General features: G+C 44.4%; 2 protein-coding genes across 5 annotated transcripts in view; one reads left to right on the top strand and one right to left on the bottom strand.

Moving 5' to 3' along the window:
* LOC101951390 (Gfo/Idh/MocA-like oxidoreductase domain containing 1) overlaps positions 1-17,948 on the top strand; it is a 344,332-nt gene that overhangs the window by 122,862 nt on the left and 203,522 nt on the right. The window lies entirely within an intron of this gene.
* LOC135981638 (glucose-fructose oxidoreductase domain-containing protein 1-like) lies at positions 7-14,365 on the bottom strand. Its single transcript, XM_065584998.1, has 2 exons — positions 13,353-14,365; positions 7-7,656 (listed from the first exon to the last, which is right to left on the bottom strand). The coding sequence occupies exons 1-2, from the start codon at positions 13,603-13,605 to the stop codon at positions 7,535-7,537; spliced, it is 375 nt and encodes a 124-aa protein (XP_065441070.1). The 5' UTR covers positions 13,606-14,365; the 3' UTR covers positions 7-7,534.

Below are 17,948 nucleotides of genomic sequence, written 5' to 3'. Positions count from 1 at the left end.
CCTAGCCAACGTAATTATATGGACACAAATCTGTGCAAACCAGGCCTTAAACCACTTTAAGAGGGTGCAACTCCCTTGTGTTGACAAATTTGGTTAAATCAATAAAACATGTTGTAGACCTGAGACTGGAAGCTCTTTGGAGTAAGAACTATCTTTTTGTTATAAGTGTGCACAATGTCTACTACAGTGGGACTATGATCTTTGATTGCTGACTCCTAGGAGCTACTGAAACATGAATAATAAAGTAGGAAACATGCTTCTGCTGTGGTGATTTCATCCTCCGCTTGAAGAAACCCAGATCACTTGTCTTCAAATCCTGGTTAATATAGTGGCAAACTGATGACACTAAATGGTCTTGGCTATACAGATGAGCTGGAATCTAAAGCATTTAATGGAAAATACCACCCTTATTTACAACAAGGATTTGTCCTTATTTTCAGGCAGTGGTACCCAGGTCCCACTAGTTGCAGGGGGAAATCCCTAAGACATATGGGATAAAAAACTACAATAAACTTCCATTTGCACCAGTGCAATTTACCTGAGTTCCAAACAGTAGTAAACAGCACCCATGCAAATTACAGGTCATAGAGGTTTATCTGGGCTGCACTGGGCCAGCTACATCAGTGGATGTCCACCAAGTCAAAGCAATCCTCTATGTTATACAACATCTCCCATTCTAAAGAGTCAAAGTGCTTTCAAAAGGAAGAAAGCTAGAAGTGACAATAGCAGGGAGCTTGTAAATCTTGAAAGTTTACTTTTCAAAAGGATTGTCATTGGTTTAATTTATCTACACATTCCTCCTTAATTACGCTGCTGCTTAGAATTCTTCCAAAACCTAAAATCAGAGGCACAGCACAAGTACTTTATCTACAGAGTTCTTCCATAAATACAATGTATTATCCTTTATCTGTACCACTGGGGGCCCACCAGCGCCAAAGCATGAAGAAAAAATCCTTTGAGGTAAACTTCTGAAGAAGAGTCAGCGAATTTAACATTACAATGGGTGTGAGGACTGGCCACAAATTCAGAATGAAGGCAGAAGACCATGAAAACAAGATAAATATCTGGGTAAACTAAGGCCTGGTCTATACATAGTTTTTATACCAGTATAACTATGTTACTGGGGGAGGAGGTGATTTGTATTTTTAATCAAAACAATTAAATCAGTACAACCCCTAGAGATTATTATCTCAATTATACCAGAATTAATTATACCAGAATTATATTATTATACTCAATTATACCAGAATAAGGTGCCTTTTTACCAATAGAATTTATTCCCCTTCCCATATAAGAATAAACTATTGTAAGCACTTTTAGACAAGTATAATTGTGCCCACATGATTGGGATTGTGCCGCTTTAACTATGCCAATGTAGTTTGTGTGTAACAGAGCCTTGGGATTTGTTGAATAACAGAACTGAGAACAACCTCTGTTATAATTTTAATAGTACTAACTAATAAAACACTTTGAGATACAGCTTGTATGAAAAAGGACTTACAAAATAAAGATGCATTATACTGTATTGTTGCTATTTATTTTGCTTAGCGCTGACCATGTGCTCAAACTTGTAGAAGACGTGCAGATAAAGGAGATCCCTGCCTAAAGAGCTTACAGTGGAAGACCTTGTCTATGCACAATATTACCTGATTCAGGAACTGGTACAAATCACCAACAGTGGCCCTACGAGTAGAAAAGGGCAAGTCATGGTTTGCCCCAATTTAGCTAATCACTGTTTCCCGTGATTCCTAAAGCCTTGTCCACACTAAGGTAGAAATGTTTTGTAAGATACCAGAGTTGTCATCAGTTCAGTTGAATCTGTATTAGCCGGCCCATCTACACTGGGGCTCTCAATGGTGCTATCTGGCTCTAGTAGCCATTCTCAGCACCATGTCAAATAAACTCATTCAGAACAAGTCAGAGAGCCAGCTAAACTATGGCTTGTCTACACCGCAATTTCTCGCTCAGGGGTGTGAAAAAACACTCCCCTGAGTGCAACAAGTTTCAGCGCTGTAAAGCACCAGTGTAGACAGTGCCCAAGCACTGGGAGCTACGCTTCTCGTGGAGGTGGGTTTTTTAGAGTGCTGGGAGAGCTCTCTCCCAGCGCTTTGCCACGACCACGCAAGTCACGTTAAAGGGCTGCCAGTGTAGACTAGCCCTATGGCTCCCAATGCTGCTAATCCACTGTTAGCAATGGTGGGTGTGACAGACAGGGCTGGTGCAAGCGCTAGGCGGACTAGGCGGCCGCCTAGGGCGCCAAGTGGTTGGGGGTGCCAAAAAGCAGTGCCCTAAACATTTTTTTTTAAACAGCAGAGCACAAGGCTGCCGCTGCTCCCCGCCTCCCAATTCTAGAGGGGCTGCCTGCGGCGCGGCCAGTCCCTCCCCCCGGGGGAGCAGCTGGTGGCGGAGTGGGGAAGGGGAGGGTCTAACGCTAGCAGTTGCGCCTTCTTCCCTGCGCCGCGGGCCGAGTCGGGCTCCCTGCCACCCCCAGGGTTCTCAGCGGCGGCAGCAGCAGGCTCGGGCGTGAGAGTGGCTGGCTGCCTGTGCTGCCGCTTAGAGCCCCGGGGCAGCGGAAAGCCCAGCCCGCAGTGCGGGGAAGAAGGCGCAGCTGCACTCTGCAGTTTGGGCGGAGAAGCTAGGTGTCTACTCCGCCTGCAAGGTACCTAGCCAGGCCGCAGGGAGCCGCACGGGCCTGCGGAGCGCCGGGGGGAGGGCAGGTCCAGTTCCTGGCCTGGGGAATGGTATATGTGGAAGCAACCCAGGCACCCCTCCCCCAGCCAGCGCCACCCCCTCCAACACCAGCCGACCAGCTACCTTCTCCCCTGTGCACCCCCCGCCCCAACAACCCACCCTGTCCTGCCACTTTTGCCTCTGGGCAACCTCCACTCAGCAACACCCACCCCCAGCCAGCTACGGTCACCTTCACCCCTGCATCAACCTCGGGACCACCACCCCCACCTGCCATCTCCCTTCTGCCAACCCCTCCCTGCCACCTTCACCCCCCCTGCAACAACCCTGGGCACGGACATACCCGACACACTCCCTCCTGCCCACTTCTCCCTTATGCCACTCCCTCCCTGCCACTGCACCCCCTGCAACGAGCAACTTTTGCCTCTGTGCAATCTCTTCCCTGTCACTACATCCCCACCCCCTCCACCTCTTGGCCACCTCCATCCCCTGCAACAATCCCACGCACCCCTCTCTCTGCCACCTTCACCCCCTGGAAGAGCCCCCATACGACCCCCTGCACTTTGTGAACATCTGGGCCCTGGGGGGAATTTGGCCGTAGGAAGGTGGGGGCTGGACATCGGGGGGGACGGGGGGGCACAAGGTGGAAGTTTCGCCTAGGGCGCAAAATATCCTTGCACCGGCCCTGGTGACAGATGTGGCAATATCCTGGAAAAATCTTGTTGAATTAAGTTTAAGTATCTTTGGAATCCATTATATTCAATTCAAAGGACACTGAGTGAAGTTGATTTCCTGGGAAATAACTGGGGGGGGTGAGTGCAAATTCCACCCCTCCCTGGTTACAGGAAAACCCAGGCTTTAGCCACTACAGCTTAAGGAAGGGACCATTGTCTTCTGATTATCTGTTCCTAGAATCTGAAGATCAAAGGCCCAGGCTGTATAAAGGAAAGACTAACCTATGCATGAGTGTGCTTGTTCTGAACTGAGGCTGTTATGAACTTGTAACCACAGGAAAAATTCCTTGGTGTGATTTGAAGTACTGACTTCTAACAGAGCCCCTGTTGGAGTTGGGGAGGTGATTTCTGGTAAGCTTATTAGCATGTGTGTTGGTTCTTTTATTGTTATATGCTTTCACTTTAAGAATAAATGTGCTTGCTTAGAAAGGGCTGTATGGTCATTTGTAACTGTGGGCAATTAGACTGTTCATAGACACTGAAGAGAAAGCAAAGCGCAGACACTGGCCTGCTTAGTGCTTGGCTACCCTTGTGAGTTACAGTGCTTTAAAGGAGCCCCGGACGCACTAGCTCACTACCCGTCCACACTGGCAAGGCACGCAGAGCGCTCTGACTCCGCAGCTAGAGCGCTCCTGGTACTCCACCTCGGTGAGTAGAGTAACGTTTGATGCGCCCCCGCTGGAGCGCTCCAGCGTCAGTGTGAACAAGGTGTTGCATTACTGCGCTCTGATCGGCCTCTGGAAACGTCCCATAATCCCCTGAAGTCAAGTGGCCACTCTTGTCATTGTTTTAGATATGCCATTTGAAAGCTCTGTTTGACAGCCAGCATGCTTATCTGCTCCGAAAAGCAACCATTACTGTGGAATGCTGTGTGTGAGAGAGAGAGAGAGAGAGAGAGAGGCGGGGGGGGGGGGGGAAAGGAGGTCTGCTGCTGTCTGAACTTACAAGACAGCATGCTGACATGTTCTCAGCCCCCCAAAAACCCACTCTCTCCCCCCACATACACACAACACACTCCCTGTCTCACATCACCCCACCGCACCCCCATTTGAAAAGCACGTTGCAGCCACTTGCATGCTGGGATAGCTACCACAATGCACCGCTCTCTGTGGCCATTGCAAGAGCTGCTAACATGGCCACACCAGTGCGCTGTCAGTGTGGACAGACTACAGCGCTTTCCCTACTGCGCTCTACGAAGGCTGGTTTAACTCAAAGCACTCTACATCTGCAAGTGTAGCCATGCCCTTAGTCAGGAGTGAGGAGAGAGACACAGGTCTCCACTCAAGAGAAGTGATGGCAGGGGAGCTGGGAGCCTAGAGTGGGTGCCTTTCGTGAACTGCGAGGGGGAAATACAGGTGCAGTTGCCCTGAACTGTGACAGTGGGAATGTGTTGAAAAGATTCCCTAGTGTAGACAAGGCTCCCAGATGCATCTGCATTAAGACTTTTCAGGCCACTGATCTACAACCAATGAAGCTCTGCCAATGGTAATGATGATGGGGAAAAATGTCTGTCCCTGTATACATTAGTACTGCCACTGTTGCTAACACCAGTGGAGCTGGACTAATGCTAGACCAATGATGCAAAAAGTGCTAGTGTACGAGAAGGCCTTCACTGCAAGCACAGGTGGTAGTAACTTTGCTCAGCTACCCCAGTGATTGTGATGGTGGGAAAGAGGGGACGATGCTATATGTTATCTCCATGAGAGAAATTTATTGTTCTAAGAATTCATCTAACGTCCTAGTATGCTTGTAAAACACTTTGGGCCTGATCCTCTGTTATGTTTGTTGACTAATATATGCTGGCTAGCAGATAAATATATTAATAATATATATATATTATCAGCACTATACATATATTAGTATGGATTAAGCACCAATAACATAAAGCACAAATATTGTAACCGTGATATAGCCTAAACTGGCCTATACCGTAATCCTCTTCACTTATGCTAAGTAACCTATAACTCCTTGGATTTGCTGAAGTAAGCATTTGACATAAGTAGATACATTCATATTATGTCTTAGTACAAGCTAGGGAAGTACCTTCATAGACCAGTAACTGGAATGCTAGTATCCAAAACAAAGATAAGGAAGGAACAGAAAAAAGTTACGGAACTGGGTCAAAACTGATGGGTTGGATTTTAGTGACCTGTAAAGGGGTGTAACTTGTAACATCATCATATAAATAATCCCATCTGAAATGTGTAACTTTGGGAGTACCCCTTATATGTAAGGTGAATGTAACTTTGCTGCACAGGATTGCTCTTTGGAGACTGGTATCGTATAGAACCTTTTTCCTGTGCCATGCTAATAAACCTGACTGACACTGCTTACTTGGTCTCTTGGGTATATTTCATAACGAACCAAAGTATGGTGAAGCAATTGATTTATACAATTTATTAACACTTTGTGCCTTCATTTACAGTGGTGCAATATGCTACTATTCTGACTTGGTATGGTTTTACACGGACTTAGCAATGATGTGAATGACTTCACAATGAAGTTCACGTACATGCAAGTGCACCAACCAGTTTCTAAGCATTCTGTAAAGCCTTGTCTACACACAAGTTATACCACTTTCGCTGCACCAGTGTAGTTAAGCAGTACAATCCTAGTGCTAGCATGGATACAGTTATTTCCATATGAAAAGGGAATATGCTATATGGGTATACAGCACCTTTATATCGGTATAACTAAGTTCACATAAGGGGTTCTACCAGTATAACTATCTGAATAAAAAAAAAAAATCGTACCCTTAACCAAAATAGTTATACTGGTACAAAACAGGACTTCGAATCTGTGGGAACAGCCTACACTCTGCAGCTCTAAGAACTGCTTCAGTCAAAATTATTTCCATCTAAACTGGTTTAGTGCCAGTGTGGGTGGGAGCAAGCTGAAACAGTGCAACTATTTTTCCTGCTACTGCCCTGGTAGCCTTCGGAAGCCTTTGGAATTCTGGGAGCTAAGCCCGGAATTGTGGGATAGGTACCGAGAGGACACTACAAATTAAATGGTTTGGAGCGGTACTAGTTTGGACAAAACTGCATCAACTCAAACCAATTCAGCGTGGCTAGAGTGTACTCAGTTAACTGTACTTAAATTGGTTTAATACAACTGCTTCCATTATAACTGGGGTAATTCTCTAATGTAGAGAATTCTCCAACTTCCAATGTTTTTACCAACAAGTGAGTCAGACAGTGGAGGATGCCAAAGCCTTGTATACTCTAGAATTCCCACCAGTGCTGTTCCTCCTAGAGCAACTGAACTGGAGCAGCACCAATGGGAGTTTCCCCCCCTAAAATTTTGTAATGTAGACAATGTCAAAGACAAATACAGAGAAAACAGGACAATGTGGGAAATCCAGAGAAGTATCCATGATTTGAGGGACAGAAAGGAGAGGACACAGAGGAGAGTGGGTTATTGTTGGTGTTCAAGCACAAGCCAGGGCTACCATTGTTGTTATGAACTCATGACTGTAGCTACTGATTTATATTGTATATGGATCATATACAGTAGTATTTTCCCTGAGTAAATCAGAACCTTGACAAGACCACAGGTACAACAATCCTGCTGTATTCCAGTAGGAGGTTTGCTTGAATAATGATGAGTTGGAAGGACTGCATGATTGGACCACGTATCACTAAAAGAGTTGGTTACCTTTTCCTGTAACACACGTTGTTTGTTCAACTGGTATTGAGTATGTACAGCTGAGGGCCAATGTATTGTTTGCTTTGATTTCCTAGTAGGTGGCTTGTGCAAGATGGGTACCCCTCACAACTACCCTGTATGTGCTGTTTAAATTGCTTTTTGTCTAACCTTTTCATTTGTCATATGATTGACATAACTCAAGTTTAATATTCTGCAAAGTCATCTGTTTACCAAGCACAAGATATTCTACTCAGTATCCTTGATGCTGGGCCACATTTATACTGACTATAGCAGGACAGATATTACATTGCTATTAATAAATAATTATGCTGTTTGCCTTAATAGAGCCTCTCATCCCAAAGGACTCCAAACCTTTTTACAGACAATGGATCAAGTTCTACCACAGTTACAACTATGCAATTGCTTAACAGGGTTAAATGGGTATAAAGGAAGGTGCAAATTAATTATAGATTAGATTCATGAATCACTTCACTACCACTGACGTTACCTCTACTTCTGGGGTAGACGTGCTGCCAGTATTTTGGTACCAGAATGAGGTCCTGACCTGGCTGGCCTCTAGGTGCTACTGTAATATAAATGTTTAATAATGTTTAGACTATATTCCTGAAAAATATACTGTAAATATTTAGAGCATAGCAGAGTGTTTAATCTGCATAATGTGAAATGAGAGAGGATGCAAAGACCTTATCAGAGGAGCTGGGGGCAACCCCCAGTGACGTATTTCAAAAATATCTGACACTAGATGCATTCCAAAGGCAAAACATTTGCTCCTTAAAAGTATTTACATGAACCCTGGGAATAAGTTATCTCTGGCAGGAATGGTTTAGCAGCACCCACACAGTGGGGGAATTCCAGCAGAGACAGAGAAATGACCCCAACTTTCCTTTAAATTTACAGGTGACATTTTAACAAGGATTTCCCAGGAGCCACCTCAGGTACATCAGTGGCTGTCATGCAGCAGCACACAGTAATACTACACAACAGTTTCAGGCAAGGATTGAGGAATATCATATTTAATACATTGTCAGAATTCAAGTATTGACAATTTTTAACTGGGTAGAAAGTTAGAACTCTTTCCAGAGGGATAAAATCATGTTGCCAGTACCGGTAACTCTTCTAGTGCTGAATGCTAACGAGTTTTGAAAGCACATTGTCTTTCTGTCTAGACTTGCTCTGCCCCACCTCTCCTAACCTTGCATTAGCAACAGTGTTATACCCAGGGTGCGTTCATATTGCAGTTGTAGGCAGGTAGTGGAAGAGCAAATTGCTTCCAGCTCATGGAAAAAGAACATGAAAACAAGTTGGCACAAGTACCCCAAGCTTGCCAAGACCAGTGAGAAAGAACAGAGTTCATATTAAATACTAGAACGGGCCTCCATGGTCATTCAAGCCTTGATCTATCTTTCTTCAAGAGGGAAGCCAATTGTGAGATTATTTCTTTATTTGGTATTTGTATTATCCGAATGTCCAGAGGCCCCCAACTAACACTGGGTTTCCATTGTGCAAGATGTGTACAAGCAAAGAGAAAGGGACAGTCCCTGCCCACAGGACCCTATGATTAAAACAGACAAGGCAGACAAAAATCCCCATTTTACATATAGGAACCAAGACCCATGGAGTTTGATTATTTTTTTCCACACAGAAACTGGACTCAGACCACCAACTCATTTCACAAAGGTCACTGAACAGCCCTGGATTTGAAACAACTTTTTGTCTGTTTCTAAAGCAGGCTGGCTCTGAACCATCTCAGGCCTGGGCCACATTAGCCCTTTGTCAGCCATCAGGCTAGCTCAAGGAGCAGTTCCACCTGCAGATCAAAATGGTGGAAGCATGGTAAAGATAGGGCACAAGAATTTTTATCTTTGTGTTGTCTAAACCAGGGTTAAGCAGCACAGTTGTAAGGACACCCACACCCATCTACACCAGAGCCATTTTCAAGGACCTGACAGACCAGCAGTGGGGAAAGTGCTGTAAATTCCCAGTGTAAAAGGGCCCTAGAGGGGACAGTGAAATACTGTGTAACCAATGCTTTCTGCCATCCAGTTCCCCAAGTTTTCATACTGAAAACAAAACAACCTACTATTGCAGGTGAAAGGTCCATGTTTCATGACAAACTATTGCTACACAGAAATACACTATGGGTAGAAGAAAGGTGTACTCCCCTACAGGCACATTACAGAGCTCCAGCAGCAACAGGATAGACCAGAATGGAATTCTGTATAGAATAATACTGGAGAAACTTCTATGTCCCTCCGGCTTTACTGCCATAATCCAGGACAGCACTGTTTGTTTTCAGTCCTTGTTACAGACTAATTCACCAAGTTTCTTCCAGCCAAAGGTGAAGCATGAAGAGGGAAACAAACAAAGGGAAAAATAAAGAAGAGATAAGACCCATTTACTTTCTTTGTCACAGTGGCTGACAATTTCCATCAGGCTACACTGGCACCCTGAGCAGAGGTGGAAGTTTGAGCCCATTTCACCAGCTCAGGGAAGATTTATGGACCTTCTTATTTTAGAAATAGTACACTCCACCTTCCAAAATTGAGACTCCAATGACTCAAAGAAAGTCATTACTCTCTAAGCCATTTTACAGTATTTGAACCCACAAGGATTTTCATTTTTGCAGAACTAATGCCTGAGTTTAAAATCAAACCGCTCTCGAAGAGATCACTTTGAAAAGAGTGAGGGAAGGAAGTGCTAATAGATAAAAAGATATTTCTGTACATAATGTTTTTAATATTTACATCTTATATTGCATGCCAGTGTAACCCACACACTTCCTGGGTGTGATGTTCTGTCCCCTCTAGTGGCACCCGAGACCAATTAGCACTTAATAAGTCTGCTACAGCCTTAGCTCATGCAGTAGAGGCTCATGCATTTAGCTTTAGACGTTCCAGGTTTGATCCCAACCACCAGGGTTTGTCGGTGTTACACCAGTACCTTATATCATGCCCGGATCTCCTATATAGGCATTGTTTCTTACCTATTTCACTGCAATTGCAATACAAAAAGAATACTTACAAATAGTGAATGGCAGAAGGGCAAGTTGACCATAGACAGCTGGGAGTGGGAGAGGTACTATCAATCAGTAATGTGAAACATCATTTCCTTTTTGAAAATGTAGCCTGAATTTATTTTTGCCAAACCAGCATCATCAATAATTTCACCACAGGTCTGGAAATAATGTTTGCTAGTTAATTGCTACTACATACACATATCATAAGATGAACAAAACATGATGTTCACTCAAAACTATTGTTTTTCTTTTTGATTTCATAGATTCTGACCCTGCAACAGACACCCCCCCCCCCCCCGTGCCTGTGTGGAATCCCATTTTGTTCTATGGGGTTGAACGTAGAGACATGGTCCACCCAAGCACAGGCGGTAAGAGAAAGGTCTTAGGGTGACTAGATGTCCCGATTTTATAGGGACAGTCCCGATTTTTGGGTCTTTTTCTTATATAGGCTCCTATTACCCTCCACCCCCATCCCGATTTTTCATCCTTGCTGTCTGGTCACCCTAGTCTTAGTAAAGGAGTAGTAACATTAAGGAGGACTGGGGGGAGGGCAGGGGGATATTCAGAATTTGCAGGACTTTCCCAGTCAAATTCTAGCAATTTGATATTAGATCAAATTTGAGGTCTAAAACCTTGACATTCTCTTTTTAACTCCATGGTAATTTAAATGCTCTGGGACATTTAGATCTACATTATAAAACCATTAACACATACTTTGGCAGGCAAAGCATAAATAATATGCAATCTAGAAAAAAGTCAAAGGTTTGCTATAAAGAATGATCAGGTTCTTTTACCCAAAGACAAGAACCATTTCTGGTCAGAGATATTAAAACACTGTGGCAAAGCTTGCACTGCAGATACTTGCACTATACCTGGCCTGTGAATAGAGAACTAAAGTTTGTTAGAGCTGGTTCTCAACCCTTCCTTTAAAGACTGAAAATGCCCATCGACACTAACATCACTAATGATAACTTAGTATTACTATGCTTTCTAGTAGCAATGTAATACTGTAATTCTATGATGCAATACACAGCCGTGGCAATCAGCCCACAGAACTGCAGAAAGAAACGAAATAGCCACTATTTGATTTGTTTACCTCAACATACCTTTGTCAGTTACAAAGATGACTCAACACATTTTCCCTAATTTACTTTCTCTCATTTACATTTAGAGGGCCAAAGTCTGATTTCAGTGACACCGGTGTAAATCCGAGAGTAACTCCACTAAAGTCAACCTTGATAGAAAAACAAATACTTTACATAGGAGGCCATGAAGTTAGGGTGATCAGCTGTCCCAATTTTATAGAGAAAATCCTGATATTTGGGGCTTTGTTTTATATAGGCGCCTATTACTCCCCACTCCCTGTCCCAATTTTTCACACTTGCTATCTGGTTACCCTACACGAAGTCAATGGGGTAAATCCAGTTTACATTAGTGTAAATGAAAGCAGAATTTAGGCCACAGTTTTTACATGTGTTAAAGTATAATTAAATCTGAAGATCATTTTTGTAAGTGTTTGCCTATTTTTCAGTCCTTTCTTTGTATATGATGTTGATTAAAGGTTTCAGAGTAGCAGCCGTGTTAGTCTGTATCCGCAAAAAGAAGAACAGGAGGACTTGTGGCACCTTAGAGACTAACAAATTTATTAGAGCATAAGCTTTCGTGGACTACAGCCCACTTCATCGGAAGAAGTGGCTGTAGTCCACGAAAGCTTATGCTCTAATAAATTTGTTAGTCTCTAAGGTGCCACAAGTCCTCCTGTTCTTCTTTTTGATGTTGATTAAGGCTCCTGTGTAAAAATATTTCCTTTATTATCATAGTTTCCTGCTTGCTTTGCTGCTTTGCATCTGTTGATGATTGTGCCCTGCTCAGGTTATTTTTTAGGCTTATTGTATAAGACGCAACCTTCCAACTGTGCAAGGTACTAAGCTGTCATTTAACACAAAGAGTAAATGGTGAACGGTTTCTCTGGTGCCGCCCTATGCACATATGAAAACTCCTGATTATTTTCTCCCTTTCATCATGAAACAGATGTTTTTCCCCATTTTGAACCTAACCTTTTAGACACTATTAGGGCCTGATCTTGACAGGTGCTAAGCATCCAGGCCTTGTGGGTATTCATCACCTCTCAGGATGAGACCCCCATGGATGAAATCCTGGTCTATTGAAGTCAATGGCAAAACTCCTACTGAAGTCAACTGGGCCAGAATTTTACCCCATAATTAGGGCCCTACAAAATTAATTGCCATGAAAAACATGTCACAGGCCGTGAAATCTGATCTCCCCCTCCCCCTGAAATTTGATCTTTTGTGTGCTTTTACTCTATGCTACACAGATTTCACAGGGGAGACCAGCATTTCTCAAATTGGAGGTCCTGACCCAAAAGGGAGTTGCAGGAGGTCACAAGGTGGGGGGTCATGGTATTGCCACCCTTACTTCTGCGCTGCTTTCAGAGCTGGGGGGCTGGAGAGCAGCGGCTGTTGGCTGGGTCAGCTCTGAAGTCAGCGTCGCTGCCAGCAGCCGCGCAGAAGTAAGGGTAGCAGTACTGCAACCCCCCCCCCCACACACACACACACAATAACCTTGCGACCTGCCCACAACTCCTTTTTCAGTCAGGATCCCTACTGTAAAATTTCAGATTTAAATAGCTGAAATCATGAAATTTACAATTTTAAAAATCCTATGGCCGTGAAATTGACCCAAATGGACCATGAATTTGGTAGGGCCCTACCCATAATGTTGCAGAGTAACTAGTCTCAACATCAAGCATTTAAAAGTGAACTCTTTCAACACTCTGAAAAAAGAGAGATGGGAAGTACTGCTTCCTAAAAACTTCCAGTATGTTGCCTTAACGAGGTGTCTGATACAAAGGACTGATGACATCTCAAAACCCATAATCTCACATTTTAGCACTAAATCATCTCAGTTTCAATAATCCTAAAATACCAAAAATAGTGCTTCAATAACGCTACCTCCCCAGCAGGGCTTCCTACAGGACACTAACACAACCCAGCTCGCTCTCTCTCACACACACACCCCTCCTTAGATTGACTGATTTATTTACGCACAGGGAAAAGCTCTGCGGGGAACCTCCACAAGTGCAATGGGTGGCCACAGATGCTCCTCCCATCCCCAGCCATGGGGATCCCGCACATGCTCCCAAACCCCCGGAGATGCTTCCCGAGCAGCCCTAGTCTTCCCAGCGTGCGCAGGGAGGAAAGGGCATCTGGGTGGGACTCACTCACCCAGGGTTTTGACCGCGATCTGCCTGGTGAGCGGTGGCGGCAGGTTGATGCAGACCAGGTCCACGTCCTGGTGCAGCAAGACCTCGTCTATCCGGCTGGTGTAGAAGGGGACGCTCATCTCCTTGGCCAGCTCCTCCGCCTCCTCCTGGGTCCGGCCCCAAATCGCTTTGACCGAGAAGCCCTCGTCCTTCAGCAGCGGGATGATGACCCGGGCGGTGAGGCTGGTGCCGAACACCCCCACCCCGGGCAGCATGGCTGCTGCTCTCTGGCCCTGGCCGGCTCGGCGCCCCCCTTCCCCCCGTGTGCGCCCTCCGCCCCTGCCTGCCGCGCAGAGGAAGGGCGCTGAGCTGATAAGCGCCGCGGCAGCGAGCTGCACTGCAAGGAGCGATCAGACCCAGCCCAGCGCTGCCGCTGCCGCCGCCCTGGGAAGGGGGACACGCCGCCCCCGAGCCCAGCAGCAGTGGCTGGCACGCCGCCTGGCAGCTGGTCCCTGCTGTGCCCCGCGGCTCCCGGAGCGGCTCAGCAGCAAAGCAGCGGCCCCAGATGCTCCCCCCTGCTTGCCCTCCATACCCGGATCATCACACAGCCCAGGGCGCCTCTCTTCCCCACCACACACACAGCCCCGAACCCGGCTGCTCTTCCCCGGCCAGCTACCTCTCCAGCCAGCGACACGGGAAACTGCTGGGCAGCCAACAAGTTGTATAGTGAAGAGGAGGAGGCGGCGGCAGCCCCCTGGACCTTAATCTGCATCTGCCATGTTCACCACAGAGCACTCCTAATCACTGCGAGAAAAGGAGGAGTTTTGCTGTCACCTACTGCTTTCCTGCAACGCCCTCTTTAGAGCTCACATGTCATTGGCCACCACTCTGGTTTCTTTCCCAGTGCAATCGAAAAATAGCACCAATTGGCTGGCATGCCCTTGGCAGGGGGCAGCAGAGTGCTGGTGGCACTAGATGGGACAGGAAGATTTAGAAGCAGGCAGAAGGATGGGCTTCTATTGTACCTAGATCCTGAAAGGCTGGGCTTCCTCAGTTCCTCTCCCCTCCCTCATTCTTTCACCACCCCCTATCCGGCTGCTGCAACCCTCTCCCCTGGGGCTCAGGGCTTGTTCGGAGCTTACTCAGCCTTCCCTCCACTTTAACTCTTCCCCCACCTATTTTTGTTCTTATTGTTCCGCTTGAGATAGGAACCGAATATACAGAGCTGCCAGGTCTGGAGGGAGACTCTCTTCTTTTGCATCTGTTAGAAGGCAGGGGGGTTTTAAGCCTCTCCCTTTAATAAAGAAGGATTTGGCTGCACATCTTTCAAAGACATCTAAAATCTTAATCATACCTTTTTGAAACATCTCTCATTCAAGTTTTCTCTGGGGTACCATCATAAAAAGAAAATTGCTTTGCTAATGCTAACTGCTCCCACTTTAAAGCTTGTAAAGGGGGCCCAGATACCAGGGTACTGGAGCCCTATAAATACAGGGAATGATATAAATACATTAGTAGTAAAATACACTGTTTGTAAGACAAATAAAATACACTAATTAAATTTCTTCACTAACTTTAATTTTGTATTTCGCCCTAGCTGGCTTTTTCATCTCCTTCTTCTCCCACCATGATGCAGCTCCCTCCTGACAAGAGGTTCTGGCCATAGCAGCTGGCAGTGGGTTCCCTGGCAGCATGTTTCTTAAATGTTCCTCATTTTGAGGGACATCACTTATTTTAGTCCCAAAGTTACCTGCGTCCCACACAAATATCGATGTCCCCTCACTTCTCTCATTCAAAATTATTTACATCAAAAATAAGGAATCATGAAAACTGAGGTTACAGAAAGTTATATGCACAAAAGGAAGGAATTATTCAGCATTTTAAGCATTCTGAATTAATAATTTTTGACCCCTCATTCTGAGTGTTTATCACACATTGTGTTCCACATCAGGCCTTGGCAGGTTGAGAGATATCCAACTCAGGAATAGTGTTGCCAAAGGGCCAGAGGTAGTCTGGGTGGGCCAGCCAGGAACCACTGCAGATGCACAAATTGGCTTGACCTCTGTTGATTCACCAAGATCTGTACAGATCTCTGGAGATCCACTGCTTTTTCAGGATAAACCCCCTTCTACTTCCACGGGGAGAATGGATGAGCAAAAAAATTCTCACCCAGTTCTGTGCTGCTCATTTACACCAGTGTAAATCCAGAGTAACTCCACTGAGGTCAATGTAGTTTCAATGGTGTCATACCTGAGAGAAAAATCAGGGTCAGGAAGTTCCTTGAGCCCATGTAGGGGGATTTCAGTCAATGTCACCTTGGTTTTCTATTTATTCTCCACTCTGCTAACCCCTATACAATGAAACCATCTAAAGAAACCATTTTATTATTCTTGTTTCTTCACTAATTTCCTTTTGCTTTTATGTATTGCATTGCAATGCAATTGAAAACATTTTTTTCTACATTAGATTCCTGGAGTTGTGCCAGGGACATTTTTGCAACCATAACTCACCACTATATGAAAATTAAATTCAGAATCAGAAGCAAGTATTCCCTTTATCAACTGCTGCATGGAGATTCTGTTTTTTCTGCCCTCATCTGGGGGCAAAGACTTCTTTACTGAAAAAAAGAACTGAAGCCTGGAGGATCACTACAAGTTAAACAGTCTTGCTTGCTATGCACTCTGCGCCTTTGAACTAAGCACCATCAAACTAAACTGAGATTGATACACTTGAGCTTAAAACAATTGAAACATGATCCAGGTCCATTTGTCAAATAACCACAGCAGCACTACCTTACCTTAGAATGTCAAGGTTGTATTGGGTCCTCAGTCAGACGCTCAAAACTATTTATAGATTATGTTCCTGAGATGAGTAATTTGGAAATTTTTCTTAGTCTTACTGTCCTTGTCTGTGTATAAAAATAAACCCAAGAATGTAGCTAAATCACAGGAATAGACTGGGAATGGAGAGTGAACTATGATTTATTAATTATATATTTTATATTACTTCGGCCCCCAACATGGACTAGGAACTTTATAAAAATCATAGAATGAGCAGGATGTTATACTAACTTCACCGCTCAGTCACTTTCATCCTATCCTTCACCCCTGATCTACGTTATCTGTTTAGATTATAAAATCTTCAGAATAGGGACCGTATTTGTATCTTTGTAGAGCAGTTTCTTGTTTGCTAGTTGTTTTATTTCATTACTTCCTATTTTGTTAACATGTCTTTATCCACAAGCTCACCCTTACTGTATGTCTCCACTGCAGTTAGCCTAGTCCAGATGAGCAGCCATACCACAAAGCCATATCTGAGTTACGGTGTCCTCATTGGTGCGGCTGTGCTGGCTCCCCCATGTGTGTTGCTAGGCCGCTTGGGAACGTATCCATAGTTCTTTGTGCGGCAGTAAGTCAACCCACCCTATGATTCTTTCCCAATGAATCGTGGGAGAATGTGTCAGTCCTTCTGGGCACAGGGAGGGAATTGTAGGAAGATGTTGGAGGACTATCCAAGTGATATAGCCTGTGACCTCACTGCAAAGTGGGCAGGTTACTAGCCTAAGTGAAAGGGGAACTTTCCATAAGGGAATGTACAATCAGAAATCCTTCCTACATTCTAATACCTATATTCAAAGAGGTCTCTTTGTATTAGATTTATTCAGCATTCTGTATCTCTAAAGCATGCAGTCCCTGCAGATAGGAACTGTTATGGGCACCTGAATAATCAGCTGCTGCAAGAGAAATGCAGGGACCTGGCACTCTTTTGAACTCAGTCACCTCTTGGTAGGTAAAAGCTTCCAGTTGACCTTTAAGATGTAAAATTGCTACATGTATTCTGTTAGGCTTCTATGCAAAGTCCACTGAAGTCAAATGAAAGATTTGGGTCAGGCCCTTAATGGTCTGAAGCAATTTCTTTTGTATCTCTCTACACTTAAAAATTCTGTTCATTTTAAATCTATTTTCACAACAAATGTACAACCATGATATTCTATAACTATGGTTCTACAACTTTTTAATACACCTGTTGGAACAACAGTGAGTAAAGCTGAATAATACATAACTTCTGTGATATCAGGAAACAGAGCTTGCTGTCTACCAGAATAGTTTTCAAATCCCAGAATTTAAAACATGAATTAACTCATTTCCTTTTACATAAATCTGGGTCCTCAAGCATCAAATGGTTGTGAAATTTCTTTAAACCAGTTGGTTCGTTCTGGATTTTACAATTTGTGATCATCATGACTGGGCTTCTGTAGCTCTGAGAGCTGCAATTGTTTTACTCAAAGATAACAGTGATTCAGAGATAAGGAAACTTGGTGATTCAGACCTGTCTGGTTCTCCCACTCAAACCTTATTGAGTCACACATATGTGCTGCACTAGAAACGGTACATGAGCTGAGCTGCTCAAGTTTATACATATAGATATGAGATTCCAACACATTTTGCAGTTTTTCAGACTATTGAGAATTTGTTCTTTGCAGGAGCCATACACTTTATTTCAAGGTCTCTTTAATTGCATTTCCACTGAGACAACTCACAAAGTTCTCGTACTTTTATTTAAAGGGAAGAGCTGTGTTAACATTTATTGTATTAAATGGCCCAGTGTGAAAAAGGGA

The sequence above is a fragment of the Chrysemys picta genome, chromosome 2 (genome assembly GCF_011386835.1).
Source record: "Chrysemys picta bellii isolate R12L10 chromosome 2, ASM1138683v2, whole genome shotgun sequence".
Classification (NCBI taxonomy): Eukaryota; Metazoa; Chordata; order Testudines; family Emydidae; genus Chrysemys; species Chrysemys picta.
The sequence above is the reverse complement of the archived record's forward strand: the minus strand, read 5'-3'. Positions and strand labels throughout refer to the sequence as shown.

Coding starts and splice junctions, on each gene's coding strand:
- LOC135981638 (XM_065584998.1), bottom strand. CDS start 13,605: ATGCTGCCCGGGGTGGGGGTGTTCGGCACCAGCCTCACCGCCCGGGTC. Junction 7,657..13,352: donor GATCGCGGTCAAAACCCTGG/GTGAGTGAGTCC, acceptor TTTATATTACAG/TAGCACCTAGAGGCCAGCCA.